General features: G+C 47.2%; 1 protein-coding gene across 3 annotated transcripts in view; it reads left to right on the top strand.

Annotated features, from left to right (window-relative positions):
• The window catches only part of CD5 (CD5 molecule), a 139410-nt gene that overhangs the window by 40942 nt on the left and 82183 nt on the right, over window positions 1-16285 (top strand). For all 3 annotated transcript variants that reach the window (XM_085651454.1, XM_085651456.1, XM_085651455.1), the window contains 2 exons: window positions 14389-14703; window positions 16041-16103. In XM_085651454.1, the coding sequence (XP_085507580.1) occupies window positions 14389-14703; window positions 16041-16103 (378 nt within the window). The remainder of the gene's footprint in view (window positions 1-14388; window positions 14704-16040; window positions 16104-16285) is intronic.

Genomic DNA, 16285 nt, shown 5'->3' with positions numbered 1-16285 from the left:
ACATGCCTCTGAGGATGGCCCTCTTCCTGAGTAAGTGTCTTCAGAGTATGAATACTCGCCTTTAAGTTTAATCCTGCCTCTGAGAATGACTGTCCCTCTGAATTCTTGCTGCCATTCACAATACAAGCACACAACTTTTGAGTATGGCCATGTTCCAGAATTTATTTATTTTTTAACTCTTTTTATTGATATTTCCAGAATATACATAACAATCTTTGGCATTGCTTATAGTGAAGATCATTCCATAAATGCATGCAGATTCATTCAACATCTGGCACAACATTACATTAATATAAACACTTCCTAGTCCATTTCTCCAAGTCAGTGCCCTATCAAGGACATCGATATTGCCCACCCCTTCCCCAGCCATTCCCTCAATTTCTTTAGTCACTGTGTTCTGAATCTGAGTTTTCCTTGGGGGGTTCGCATATATCCCCTCGGTAACTGTTCCATCCCCCCCATATCTGAGTCCATTTTTTGGGGCATCCTCTATGTATATACACTGCCCTTTCAGCAATCATTGTGGTATCCATGTCTCTACACCACTGGGCGAGGGTAGGGGCCTGCCGGGATCCCCATCTCTGTGCTATATTTCGCTTCGCCATCATCATGCCTAATGTTACCCATGTTTGCATTGTACGGTTAAGATCTGTGGGTTTCCATACGTTAAGGCGGCATCTCCTTGGCTCTGGGAGAATCGTGATTTTTGTAACCTGAGAGAGTGTACGCATCACTGCCCCCCAGAATTGGACAACTATGGGACACATCCACAGGGTGTGAAAGAGAGTCCCTTCTTCTCCGCACTGTCGAAGACAAAGTGGCGAGTCTGTTCGCTTGAGTTTGTATAGGAGAGTTCTGGTATAGTAAGTGCGATGCAGCATTTTCAGTTGTATCAATTTGAGTTTTGATGGTATCGCTACCTCCCTAGGGGACGAAAGGGCTTCTTGCCATTCTGTTTCGTCGAGGTCTCCTATTTCTGTTTCCCATTTAGATTTAAGGACTGTTAGAGGGTCTGGCTGATTTTTTATGATTTTGCGATATGTTTGAGATATGGCTTTTTTGTTGAGGTGGTCTGTGAGAAGTCTGTCCTCCAGTGGTGAGGATTCTGCCAGCTGCGTGCCCGGTGCAATCTCTGCCATAAGCGCGTGCCTGATTTGTGTGTAGCTGAATTGTTCGGTATGCGCCAGGTCATAAGCAGTCTGCAATTGGGCAAATGTAAGTACCTCCCCCTTCTGCCAGAGGTCTCCGACTCGCGAGATCCCTATCAGATCCCACTGCCTAAATCCTTTAGTATTACGCAACATACCCAGTCTTTTCGTGTCCCATAATGGCATAGCCTGCGTTATCTTTCCCTCCCATCCCAGCGTCCGCTGTGCCTCAAACCATATTTGGATAGTGCGTGCCGTCGGGCCCATGAGGTTGTGTCTCTTACTCTTGTTATATAGTGCCCCCATAACTCCACCCTCGCCCAGTAGCTGTCGATCCATTCGGTATGCTGGGTCATCTCCGGATGCGTGAAGCCATTGGTTTATAACTACAAGCTGTGAGGCCCAATAGTATATTTTTATGTTAGGGAGGGCGATGCCTCCGTCATAGCAGCTTCTTGTTAATTTATGAAGTGCTATTCGCGACGTTTTTCCCTCCCATAATAGGCTGGTTACTTCAGCGTTTATCACTGTAAAGTATGCGTGGGAAACTGGGAAAGGCGTGTTTTGTAATGCATACAGGAATCGGGGGAGTGCCATCATTTTGAAGAGGGCCGCTCTTCCCAGTAGTGTCAGTGGCAAGGAACGCTAATGCTTGACGTCACAGCGGAGCCGTATTAGGGGCTGTGTGAGAGTCTCTTTGATAAATCGTGTCCTATCAGTCGTGACATATATCCCTAAATATTTGAACCCTTCCTCTGCTATCTGTATCGTATATCCCCTTGGAAGCCGTGGTGGGGGACCCTGGAGTACGTAGAGGTGTGATTTCGCCCAGTTAATAGTATATCCGGAGGCCCGACCATACGATGTACATATGTCTAAGAGACAGTTGTTGGAGCGCACTGGAGATGCTAAGTATAACAGGATGTCGTCCGCATAGAGGGATATGCGGTCTTCCCATCCCCGTGCCCATTTTAGGCCACGGATAACCGGATCTTGTCGTATCCAGGCCGCCAATGGTTCCAGTACTAGCGCAAAAAGAAGTGGTGAGAGGGGGCATCCCAGCCTCGTTCCCCGTCCCAGCGGAAAGGTGGTCGATATATGGCCGTTTACTACGACCTGCGCCAGTGGGCATGTGTAAAGCAGTTTGATCCAGGCACATAACTTGGGACCAAATCCCACGTGTTGAAGGACTGCAAAAAGGAAGGGCCACTCCACCAGATCAAATGTCATTTTAGCATCTAGTGATAGGATGACGGCCTCCTCCTCTATAGTGGACTGGCGTGCAATGACACCATGTAGATGCCGCAGGTTAAGGGCGGTGTTACGATTAGGCATAAATCCGGATTGGTCCGAGTGTATTACTGTGGCTAGATACGTCTGCAGTCTTGTTGCCAACACTTTTGCCAAAATCTTTGCTTCAGCATTGATCAAGGAGATCGGTCTATAAGATGCGCATTCGTGCGGTGGTTTATGGGGTTTATGGATGGCAACTATAGTGGCTACTCTTTGATCTCTTGGTAGGATCCCCCTTTCTAAGCTATCAGTGTACATATTTAGTAGATGCGGTACAATCTGCGTTGTTGCTTTTTTATATAGCTCAACTGGTATTCCATTTGGTCCCATTGCCTTCCCTGGGTGTAGCGCGGCTATTGCAGACGTCAGTTCCTCAGGAGCCAGATCTTTTTCAAGGGCTGCCACCGCGGACGGGGCTAGTTTGGGCATAGCTATATCTTTGAGGAAATTCAAATTGTCCTCTATGGTGTTTGTGGCTTCTGGGGTGTATATTTTCTGATAATGTACCGCGAACGCCTCTGCTATTTGCCGAGGCTCCGTCGTATACGTGTCTTCGTCCAATTGGATTTGTGCCACCCACCTATTGGCCCATTCTTTTTGTTCTAGCCATGCTAATAATTTACCCGCTTTATCTCTTAATTCGTATATAGTGTGCTGTGTTGCGGTGGGTCTGTTCTTCGCCATTTCCCAGACATAGGACTTATATTCCTGTTGTACCTGGTGTGTTGTGTTTTCGTCAACATGTAGCACATGTTCCGCCTCTGCCCGGGACACCCTCTGCTCAAGACTATCAACCTCTTTTTTCTGATTTTTTTTTTATGCTCTGTTACCAGCGAGATTGCCTGTCCTCAAAGGACCGTTTTGTAGGCTTCCCACAATATCGTCGGGGATGAAACTGTATTTTTGTTTTCCGCAAAATATTGTTTCGTTGTTAGGAGAAGCCCTTTAGCAACTGTTGGAACTTTGAGGTATCCGGGAGACAGCGGGAACATCCTACGTCTCTGAGGGGTAAAGGCTGCGTATGTGATAAGGACCGGGGAATGGTCAGAGATGCCTCTAGGGAGGTGTGTCACTGCTGCAACACCCACCACTCCCGTCGCCAGCGTGAAAATATAGTCCAGTCTAGAAAGGCTATTGTGCACCCCTGAATGGAATGTATACTGCCCTTCTTTTGGACATCTGAGTCTCCATATATCTATTAGCCCGAGAGCCTCCGTGAATTCTAGTAGTTTAAGATTGGCAGTATTAGGGTCTCTAGGGGGCTGCCTGTCAATGGATGCGTCCATTGCCGCGTTGAAATCCCCTCCTATTATTAATTCACCATGCGGAAGTGATAGGATGAATTCCCCCAATGCTCGAAAAGTAGTCTGGTGCAGTGTAGGAGGGATGTACACTGTCACTATGTTGTATACCTTCCCCTCCCATTGGCAGGTTATTGCCGGAAAACATCCCTGGTCGTCTTTGCGGGAGTCAGTTATTATCAATGGAAAACGTTTATTCACCAGTATACCCACTCCTCGTGAACCTGAGGTAAAGTCAGAGTGCACCACCATTTTGAAGCCCCACCTATCTAGGGCTCTACAAGCCGAGCCTGTCAAGTGTGATTCCTGGATCAATGCCACAGCCGGACCTTTACGCTTGATGTATCGCAATACCAGCCCTCGTTTTATTCTATCACCTAGTCCATTCACGTTCCAGGACAGTATTTTAAATAGTGGGTTGGGCGTTCGGGGAGTCTGTATGTTCGGTCCTGTTTCAGCCGTTGGGGTCTGAGTTTGTGTCTTGTCTGTCATTTACTGCAGTATAAAACCATAAAATGTATATCGTGCCCCCTATTGCAATGCCATGAATGCCATTTGTCATTATCCTATGTATCACAACACAACCACTGGTTAAACCAATAATAACCATTAGAAACTGTACCCATCCCTCCTCCCCCCTCCCTGCCTCCCTGCCCGGCGGATTCAGAACTACCCGCCACCCCAACTCAGCAGAGCGCTTAGTCCCCATAACTTTATACTTGCGTAGGGGGAAAGGGTCACTTCCTGCCGTTCAACCACCCCCGAGATATGCCGCAGTTCAGTGCGATAAACATAGAGTTCTAATGGCATGAGTCTCGTGCAGAGCTAATGTATGCGGATTCACACGGCAGCCCGCCTCCAGCATCTCCTTCATCCATCGCCTGTTCAGCCTCTGTGAGTCAGTCTGAAGTGCGTGTCTCATTCAGCTGTCGCTCACTTCTGGGCCAGTATCACCTGATAATTTCGATAGCTGCGACCGCTGTTTATGTGCAGGTTCTGCACGTCTCGAGTCTTTTGCTGATCGCCAGCCTTCCAACCAGTCAAAAGCCTCTGTAGGCGTGTTGAAGAACCACGTCTTCCCTTCCGCCTCTACACGCAATTTTGCTGGATAGAGCATTGCGTATTTGAGTTCACGGCTGCGGAGTTCTTTTTTTATATCCAAGAAATCTCGACGTTGTTTAGTCACTGCAGCCGTGTAGTCTGGGTATATTGTTATAGTACCATTGTCCACTCTCAGGGGGGGGGCAGTGCGTGCCCGCTGCAGGATGGCATCCCGGTCCCGAAAGTTGAATATTCTTGCCAGGATCGGCCGTGGGGGGGCACCTGGTCGGGCCCTGCCCCCGGGCACCCGATGCGCCCTTTCCACGGAAAAGAAGTTGGACAAGCCACGAGGCTGCAGCTGGTCCATAATCAGTTTTTCAACGAAGAGATCTAGGGCCGGTCCTTGCACGCTCTCCGGCACGCCCACCAGGCGTATGTTATTCCTTCTGGACCGTCCCTCCTGATCTTCCAGCTTGTCAATCAATTGTTTCTGCACTATTTCCAATGCTTGTATCTGTTTTTTGAAGGCTGTTGTGTCTTTGGTAAGAGTCTCAGTGGTTATTTCCACCTCTTTTACTCGTGCGCTCATTTTAGAGATGTCCGCGCGGAGCAGCGCGACATCGGTCGAGATTGTTCCCAAGGTTCCCTGCATCTGAGTCAACGCGGTCATCACATCTTTGAGAGTGATCCCCGGTGTGCTTTCGGGTGGCGGATCTGGGCTAGCGGCCGCCTGCGGTGACGGCGCATCCGTGCGCCCTTTATGATATGCGTATTTGTCCAATTTGTTGTGCGACATCGTGCGCTGCCCCCTGCCTCCCATTACAATCCAGTGGGTGAAAGCGAGACCCGGCACACCAGGGAATTCACCAATAAGGGGGGGGGCAGCAGTCGCCGCCGCCTGCCCTGAGGGGTTTTCTACGTGCGGCCTGTCGGTTTTTCTGGCCCCTAACTGGTAGGTTTCGCGAGGCCTAGACAGCCTTGGCCTCCTCTGTCCGTTTTTGTAGTCTGTGATGTATCAGATCTTCACCCGGCCGCCTCACATAGTCTTAAGCATCCCCCCAGGTTGCCTTTGCTTGTCCCACACAACAGTCTCTTGGGGGGCCCCTCACCATCATAGATATAGACACAGTCGGATGGTGTCTTTTACCTCCACGCCGGATCTTGGGCCCCGGGACTGTGCCAGGCCCTAGGGGTCCGTCCCACACGGAGCTCCTCTCCTATCTCTTCGCTGGCAGAGTTTTCTAAACTCAGGGGCCCAGGCACGCATCCCGCAACATCATTTCTTATTCTTAGACATGCAGGGTCGCCTCTCCAGGCAGTGGCCTCTGTATGCAGCAGCGAGATATGGGGAACGGCCGGCCTGCCTCCCTCTCACAGCGTTTGTCCCTCGCGAGTCTCTCCCGCAATAGAGCTCGCCACGATAGGCCTGTATATAGCACGTTCCTCCAGGCACCGTGGGGTCCTCCTCACTTCTCCTACGACTTCCCCGGGGAGTCGTCAGGCCTCCGCTCGCAGTTCCACCCCTGCAGCGGGCATGGAGTCCAGGCGGATGCAGCACGCGGGCCACAGGGATCGGGATGGGTGTGCGACGGATCCTCACAGTCCTCGGTGGCTCCTACAAATCGAGGCCCCGGCCAGCCTGCCGTCGCGAGTCCTCAGCCACTTTATCTCTGTCCATCCGGATATAGGGCGGAGCTGCCCCCGAGTATTACCCTGCACCCCCGGGCCGCCACCGCCACACCACCATCAGAGCCCACGAAGCGCAGAGGTCGGCGTCCGCAGGCGCGAGAGCTCCACTCCTTTCAGCGCCTCCCGCAGAACACGTGAAATCGAGGCCACGGTCCCTCCGCTGTCAACAGGCCTCAGTCTCTCCGTTCCATCGCGCCTCACCCAGATGTCCGCACGGGGTTGCAACTGCTCCCGATCATCGCCGCAACCCTTCCAGGCCGCCTCCGCCGTATCGCCTCTCAGTTTTCGCCGGATTTATGTCAGGATTGCTCGGCGGGTGGGTTTCGGGAAAGGAGCTTCCCTAGGCTGCGGCCATCTTCGTTGGCTGCTGGCCACGTCCCCCCATGTTCCAGAATTTGATTGGACCCATCCTCCTCACAGTAACACCACACACTAAGTAGGACCCTTCTAGTGAGGTTTCTCTATCAGTCGTGAATATAGTATTGTACAACATAAAAATAGTATCTTAAATTATTTTTTAATTAGTTTACAAACATATTATCACATTGGAGTTAATCATAAAAAGAATCTACACCCTGTGGAACAATATTTTTGGAAACAATATTTAAGACACAATATTTATGTCAGACAATATACCTGACAATGAGATCCAGACATACAACTTGAGTGTGTGACCCCTTTCCTAAGAGTGTGATACAGACCCTAAGACCACGCGATTGCGGTTATTATGATGATGTATGGTTGCGCTGTCGAGACTGTGGTCACTCACCTTGCTTCATGAGTAGGAATGCACAAATGTTAAATTGCATGAGTGAAGTTTCACGGAGTTCACAGTTATTTGCCTTGAGTGTAAATGACTACACATATGACTTTATGCTCACACAAGGGTTCATGGCCACATTCTTCGGAGTATCGCGTGACTCTTAAAAATACAACTAAACACCTAGATTTACAACACTCCTAGCACCTTTGGCCTACACAACTGTACACAAGAACACAAATTGGACATGACATGTGTAAGAATTACATGACCTACAGAGGAGATTGAATATCTTAATTCCAACAAGAAACACTTGCCTACTATAAAGTAGCTCTGCTGGTAAGGCTGGTGGCCCTTGACGTCATAAGTGCTTCTTCCTGGAGCACAGACACCCTTTCTCGAGCACCCCATGCACATAATAAACTTATGATACTTTTACGATGTTATCAACTTTCTAACTCTACTAGTGAGGAGACGTATCCATATTAGACCACTTCCCAAATATTTTTCTGTCCTAAAATTTGAGATGGCAGTGCACTTTTCCTACATGCTATGATCTGTTCTGACTATTGTTTCATTAAATTTACAATTCTGTGCCCTTTTCCCATGGCCCCTCCAAGCGAAGTTTGGAAGGTGTTTAGGCATCAGTAGAGCTGGACATTTAACAATTTGATTTAGGTGTGGCACCAGCTTCATAAAATACACATAAAAAGGTTTCACCAAAGAAACCTAGGGGCATATAAACAATAGAAGTGGAAGAGTGCGGCGTTAGCCCCATTGGCTTAACGCCGTGCTCCCCAACATCTGAAACGCAAAGGCTGCACCGTATTTACAACAATATGGGGCAGGCCTGTGTTTCCCCCTGCGCTGGCGCTAAATTTAGCTGTCTAGCGCCAACGCAGGCACCCTTGTACCATAGTGCAAGGGTTCTGTGTTGAGGGGAAGATTGTTTATGTGCAGATTAACAAGCTTTAAATGGTGTTTTGTAACTTCTATGCGCGCTGCTTAAAGCAGCACACAAAGACGTTGCAAAACGTCATTTTTTTAATGATTGTTTATGTGCAGGAAGGGACACCATCTTGCACATATACAATCAATGGCATTTTGCTGTTTCTATGCATGCTGCACAACGCAGCATACATGTAAGCAGCAAAAACTAGGAGAAAGTAAACATTTCTCCTCATTGCGCCAGGGTAAGACCAGGTTTTTAGCATCGCTGCCCAATAGCATTTGATATATAGAGGGAGACTCAGCAATGCTAAGTGGCTCTACCCCGGTTAATAATATGTTCATATGTTGCAGTATACACACATAATAATATAAGGTAAAATCCGGTACTGCCCAACCGCCTTTCTCGCGGGGAGGACCGTAAGGCGCATAGCTCTGCGAGGCTTCCCCTGCGCCCATAAAAACCTGGCACAAATTGACTGAAGTGCTGACAATTGGACATGCGAAATTCCCAACGGAACAGATCTAAAATAATATAAAACCTTGGGCAATACTAACATTTTAAGAACGTTGCATCGCCCCAAAAGTGAGAGATGCAGACATTCACAACGATCTAATTATTTCAGTACGGAATTTAAAATATTGCCCCAGTTGATCTCCACCAGTGTCTTTAGGCATGTCCTTAATGTGACACCCAGGTATGATACCTCACTCAGAATCCGATGATCATTATAGCCAACTTGATTTAAACACAAAATTTGTGTCTTTGACACATTGAGTTTGTATCCTGAGGCTGCCCCAAACTCAAGCACCAGCTGTTCTATCTTAGGCATAGCCATTATAGGATTTGGAGTGGTCACTGCCACATCGTCCGCATATGCGAAACCCCGCCAGTGCTCTTGTCTCCAAATTACTGATTCTATCCCTGCATTGCGCTCTAACATCATTAAAAAGGGGTCAAAATATAATGAAAACAACAAGGGGGAGCACGGGCATTCCTGCCTTGTGCCCCGTGTAATATATACAAGATCTGATTCAAGGCCCATTATGCAGATTTTAGCTGTCGGTCACCGATATAAAACCTAGATAGCTGAAATAAAACCTTGTTTAAAACCTAATCGTCGTAATACTGCCCATAACAATTCCCAAGCGACCCGAACACTTTTTCAGCGTCTAATAAAATCTAGCTGAATTTGCTCCCCGTGGTATTAGCTATGTCTAGTACGGTTACCACCCTATTGATGTGATTAATTGTCCTCCGCTTAGGTATAAACCCATGCTCTCGATTCGACACCAATGGGGTTAGCGCATCGGCCAATTGGGTCGCTAGGATTTTTGCATAAATTTTGCCATCAGAATTTAATAACGATATAGGGCGATAGGAGCCCGGCTGTTCAGGTGGTTTGTCTTTCTTTTTATAAACAATTATGCTTGCCTCATCCCAAGTCAGAGGTGCTGTGCCTATTTGTGCCTGCTGAAAAGTGACAAGCATATCAGCCATAAGCTCTCCAAAAAAGATTTTATACACTTCCAGCTGGAGTTTGTCGGGCCCTGCTGCTTTGCCAGTGGCTAAGCTATTAATGACCACTTCCATCTCTTCAATAGTTATGGGTACCTCTAGCATTCCTGCATCTTGTAAGTTCAATTTTCTACAGTTGAGACTCTGCAGTAGTGTTTCACCAGCCTGCATATCAAGACTCTCTCCAGTATAAAGTGCCTCGTAAAAGTCATGAAAGACATTTAAAATCCCAATCTCAGTTTCTACAGTGTTACCCAAGGAGTCCACCACTGATCCAATTCTGTGGGCCGCCTCTCTTGATCAGAGCCTTTGTGCCAAACAACGTCCGGTTGCCTCCCCATACTCATAACTTTGTTTCTTGCTAATAGAGTATTTCCTGGCTATTTCTTTGCTCCAATGTAGATTTATTTTGGCCTTACAGCGAGCTACCTCTGTCTGTAAAAAAGCAATCTCCCCCCTTGCTTGGATCCCCCGCATGAGATTTTCTTCAGCTATTATAAGTTTGCCATATAGTTCCTGAAGTGCCAGTTGTATCTTATATAGCCCAAAGCTAAGAGTCTCCCCTCTCAAACCAGCTTTTAATGCATCCCAAACAAAACCAGTCCCTGTGGAATTGCGCTTTATGGCCAAAAATTGCCTAATCCACTCCTTCATGTGTGCTACATACCCTTCATCCAGGAATAGTTTCCTATCAAATGTGAATGATCGAGGCTTAGTTCCAGCCTTGAGCATGTGTAAATTCAATACAAGAGGGCCATGATCTGAGGTGAACTGCGGATGCACCTGAATATCAACGTCCAAAAGTAAGAGCCTTGATAAAAAAAAATAGTCCAGTCTCACTAATTTCTGGTGTGGATGTGAATAAAATGTATAACCAGGATCAGACCCCCATAAAGCTGCCCACGCATCCACCAGACCATGATCCGCTAATAAAGACTGGGGCACTTTAAATACTTTAGGCTTCCTGCCTTTATAACGTTTAATATCATCCTACAAGCCCTTTGGCTCAAGGTGTATATGTAAGTCACCACACAAAATTAACGGGGTTGGCCATACTGCTAGTTCCACATTCAACCCTATCTATAACGGGTGCCTCATCGAAATTTGAACCATATAAAGAGCAGACTGTGCACTTAATACTGCCAATCATACATTCAGCAATAGCCCACCTCCCTTGGTTATCTGCCAGTACTCTTCCTGTCCCTTGTATGTGGGTCTAAGCCAAAATCGCTACCCCGCGTATAGTAGTGGATTGCTGTGTACATGCTACTATTGTTTAACATAGTTCCGCCAGGATTTTTCTTTTGCCCCATGGAATGTGGGTTTCTTGGATACGTACCAAGTCTGGTTGAAGCACCCGTAATTCGGTCGCGACCCGTTGCCTCCTATTATAATTATTCAGCCCACATACATTCAAAGTGCATATCCAAATACCAACATATGTGTTCCGATCCCCCATCTATCTTTCACGTTTCTTTGTACTCAAGGACCGTGAACCTTGAGTTTCATATTTTGTTTAATGTGCTATCATGGATTATTTTACAGAGTGCCTCCCCCCCCTTTACCCACCAACCCCCCTCCCCCAACCCCACATCTTCCCCGCACAAGGCTTCAGCCAAAGCCCAGACCCACCCCCACCCTTCCCCAGACAAGAGACTTGGAGACTCAAGGTCTCTGAGATGGAACAAGCTTCTGCCCCCTGGATCCCCTGCCCCACAAGATACCGTGCATAGTTAAACACTTCCCCTCACACCTCTTATTCCAAAGAAAAACAAAAAAAACAATCCACATTTAAAGAGAGAAGGGAACAATCAACATTACATCTGACAACAAACCCAAACCCAACTAACCCCGATACAATTGATCTATGTGTATAGCCGATAATGAACAGTCCTTCCCATTTTTTGTTTTTCTTTTTCTTTTTTCTTCCCTTCCCTACCCTTCTCTTTTTTTTTTTTTACAAAGACTGCAAGTACTCTTTTTGCACATGTTCCTTGTAAATGATCTTAAGCTTAGCTGGATTCAGTAGATAAGCTTGTGCGCCCTTATCTTGAAACGGGGTAATAAGCTGGCGTAATTGCCATCTTTTCTCCACAGTCAGAGGACAATAATCCGGACGCACAAAGAACTCTATCCCTTTCCCACTTTTCTTACGGTCCGGTAGCGCCAGATCATAGACTGCTTCTCGTGCCAGAAAGTTATTAATTGATATTAAAATAGCCCTTGGTCTAACAGTGTTCTGGCCTGGTCTGTTGCGCTGTGTAAATGGGAATCTGTGCGCCCTCTGGATCTCCCGATTCCAGTCTCACTGGGTTAGCCCTGGAAAAGCATCGGAAAAGAGCTCAATAATAAACTTCCGTGCATCTTGCACCTCGGCCCACTCAGGGATATCTAACATGCAAAGGTTATTACACCGAAGGCGATTTTCTAGGTCAGCGATCTTCCAGAGGGTATCATCCTTTGCAGTAAGCAAGGCTTCCGGTGTTGCTTTCTGCCAGCTAGTTCATCCTCCAGGTTTGAGATACGTGTCTCGGCCTCGTTAAACCTGTCCACAAACTCGAAAAATGATTTAGTTATTCTCCGTACCGAGTTCTGGAGTTTGAGACAAGCCCCCTGTGTACGCTGGCTCTCAGTGCGGGTCTCCTCCCTATGGGCCATTGTACTCTGGTAAATAACAGCGAGAAAGATGTCTTCGGGTTTCTCCACAACATCTTGATTTGATTGTGTCCCATTGATCACTCCGTTAGTCCCAGATTCACCTCTGAAAGAATAATCCCACTGAGGAGAGTCTGTGCTCTCGGCCATAAGAAAACCTGCACCCGAGCCACCCCTCTTGCGCACAGTTTTAGGGCTGCTCTCTGGTGTACCAGGTGAGTCGGTCTCCCACTCTGTTGCATCGTCCATTTCTGTATTGCTGGACCCCTTACACCTGATACCAGGGGAGCCCCCCTTTCGCACCCTTTCGTCTGAGGGATCAGACATTGAAAAGAAGGGGTAATCCCCGGAGTCCCTTTCTTTAGTGATATTCTGGTCTGCTGTGCTATTTTCCTTAATCACCAAATCACCGTTCTCAGGGACCAGTTCACCACTTTTTGCTCCATCCTCCCCCAATTCAATCCCTCCATCTTTTGACACACCCCGGGGAATATCGCAGGCTGAGCCCCCCTTATTAGCTAGAGTATCTAAAGGGAGAGTCTCCCCCTTCTGACCAGTGCCGCTGCTCTGCCCACTACCAGGGCTTGTTGGTACAGAGAGGAGCTGTTTCCTCGGTTTCCCCGTTAAAAACAGTGCAAGGTACGGACTTCTTACCGGCGCCCTCCACACGAGTTCAGTTCGGACTTCTTTTTCTCAGCGTCTCGCGCCCCCGCAGTATCAGCACCATCCATGGTATCCCGCGCTCTGCCGCGTCCAGCTTTCGGGGGCATTGTAGCGCCGCGCACCGTCGACCCGGCTCCAAAGTTTCCGTCGCCTTCCGTCGGCAGCCTCCATAGCCCGTGGAGACTAACGTGCGTGCCGTGCACCTGGAAGTCTGCCTCACAGACTCCAGCAACCGCCAGAGAGTTACCCGGGAAACCGCCACCACAGGACAGGTACTCCACAGCATGCCAGTAAGGTTTTTCCAACCTATATCCCGCCTGCTTCGCTCCGTATTTGACATAGTGGCTTGCAGGGTTAACAGGGTTGGAATAGCAGCACAGTGAATGGGGCATGAGGGGGGAGGGGATGGGGGGGGAACTGCGGGGTGCTTCAACCAGACTTGGTACGTATCCAAGAAACCCACATTCCATGGGGCAAAAGAAAAATCCTGGCGGAACTATGTTAAACAATAGTAGCATGTACACAGCAATCCACTACTATACGCGGGGTAGCTCCCGCGACCGTATTCATGGCCACCATCTTGACTCCGATTAAGAAAAAAACCCTTAGAACTTTCTAAAGAATAGGAAAGTGGAAAAATGAAGAACAGTCTTCTTCAAAACAAAGGCACTGCTACCAGTGTAGATTACTAACAAAAAATGCAAAAGATCTCTATTAATCCTCAAAAATTAAGAACACCCCCTGCACACAGAATGAGCTTCTGTGAATTTCGTAGGTACTTCTCTTGTAGTGTTAAACAAACATTAAACCACACTATTCCCACATACTACAACTCGTTGCTAAAGTGATTTCAAATAACTTTTCTGACGTGTATATAGAGCAACACTGAACCCTACCTTACCTTAGGTGCCCTAGTCTCAGCCATTTCTTCTGTCCTCTGAGACGAAGGCACCATGATTTCTTAAATCAGTCTTAAGTGATGCCCATAACATGCCACTCCTTGCAAATCCTGTTTTTTGACACACTGTGTACCCTGGTCGCCTACCTCTAAAATGCTGGTGCCGCCAAATGTGGTAAAACTATGCCTGCAACAGGTCAGTCCTTGAGAAAGGTTCCCTCCTGAATGACATGGCCAATGAAACCTCGTGTGCCTGTTTCTTAGGAATCCAATGCTTTAATGGGTCTAATAACAACAGAAGTGTGCAGTGCAACTTTACCACCTCCTTAAATACATCCACCTTTGCTGCCCCTCTCAAAACTGCCAATAAGCAATGAGGTCATGGAGTGTGTGCTATACGAACAAATAAACATAGACTCAGTGAGAATTGCATCTTGGTTGAGACTGGGCTAACCCTCACTTCCACCTTCCAGATGTGCGTCTGTCCAGCAAAGGCTCCAGATGTGCCGGCTGGCTGGAGCTCCTCCTGAACGGGAGCTGGAGTTCGGTCTGCGAACGTTCTTGGACCCGGAGTCAAGCCGAGGTTGTCTGTAGGCAGCTGCACTGCGGTCCTGTCCAGGGTCTACTCTACCAACCGCAAGCCTTGAGGGAATTGGATCCTAGCATGAAGATCTGGGGTGGTCCGTTCATCTGCCAGGGAAGTGAATCCCACCTCCAGGACTGCGTTCCATCTGACGAGGGAGTCTACAACTGCACTCACGAAGAAGACATCTTCCTGGCCTGTGGCGGTGAGTGCTTGACCTGAGGAACTACAGCATGTGGTGGGTTCTGTTATGATGTTTATAATACAATGGAGTAACCATCATAACGTTCTTGATACTGAAGGGGGGACTTGTAAGAAGCTGTTTGATCCTTTCTCATAAGATGGAGGCAAGCTGCTATCTCTAGCGGGCTGCGGTCCCTGATCCACATGGAGAAGGGCAGCAAATTAATATACAGGAATGCACAGGCCTCTGGCTCCTGAATATTCATGAGCGAGGCTGGTCATGCAGCTTTAGCGATATTCAACTAAACACCCACCATGCACAGGCCCTTATTTACTAATACAGGATGGGCACTTTGTCCGCATATCAGTGCACAACTTACAGTGCACGTAATCATTGAAAAGTCAACGCTGACCTTAGAAACAGGCGGTTCTTAATAGAGTAATCACTTTACAACAAGGTTTTTCACAGATAGATTGAAAATGGCTAGCAACAACTGATGTATGACACAGGTTTCTAGCAGTTATGTGCAAGTTTTTGACTGTGATGAGATGTACTAACCAGAAACCACCCCATCTCTTGTGAAGTACCTCTCCGTCATGGGGTTTTACTTGCTAGTCCCTCTCTGTGGCGTCAACCAAGGGCAGAAGATCAGAACACCATGCTTTCAAGCACAGGGCCATTGTAAGAAATGTCAATATTAGTTGAGAAGGGTGTTAAATAATAACTACAACCCTTTGTCAGGGTGAACCACCAAAGTCACAACATTTACTTTGTAAAAATACCATTTATCAATACATTGGATTTGAGCTAACCATTAATAAGGGTTTTTGAATTATATTTCTGCCTGTTCCATAACCAAAATTAGCTTTTTAAATGTAATAATGTAACCCAGTGATTTCCTATGAAACAGGCAGTCTTGCAACAGTAAAAATAGCTATTGGAAGTTTTCTACTGTAAGGACATGTGAAACATTACTCTTTTACATATCCTACTTTTAAATACCATGCACCTTGCTTTATGGGCAAGACAATGTACTTAGGGGTGACTTATTAATATTGATAAGGAAGGTTTTGACCTGTCTTAAGAGGTTATTTTGAGAGGTCGAATTTGCAGCTTTAAACTGCAACAGCCAGGCTTACAAATGTTAGGCCTGCAGTCAAGTTGGCTGTGTCACAGCAGTGGGCGCTGCAGGCCACTAGTGACATTTAACTTACAGGCCTTGGGTACACATTGTGTGTGTGTGTATTTGTGTGTTTGTGAGAGAAAAGTCATTTTTCACCTGATGAAAGGATGGATATTTGGATATTGGCAGGAGATCTAATTTCTAATAATTGCATCTGATGTTAATATCATTGCAGATTCTGATCTGAGCACTCTTTCGCCAGCAACTTACAGGCCGACAACAGCCCCAGAACCCACAGGTAGGGTGAGCCATGGGTTTGCATTTTGTGATCCGTCCACTATCTTGCTCACTTTCCCATTATTACTTTATTGCCCTAACCCCCATAGGTTGTTTCTTATTTACAGCTGTTGATCGCAATGTGCTGTGTGTGTCTTGATTGCTTTCAGTTTATATATTCATGTAACATCTAGTGTCTTACTA

This window comes from Triturus cristatus, chromosome 4_1, assembly GCF_964204655.1.
Source record: "Triturus cristatus chromosome 4_1, aTriCri1.1, whole genome shotgun sequence".
Lineage (NCBI taxonomy): Eukaryota > Metazoa > Chordata > Amphibia > Caudata > Salamandridae > Triturus > Triturus cristatus.
This window is presented reverse-complemented; position numbering and strand designations above follow the sequence as displayed.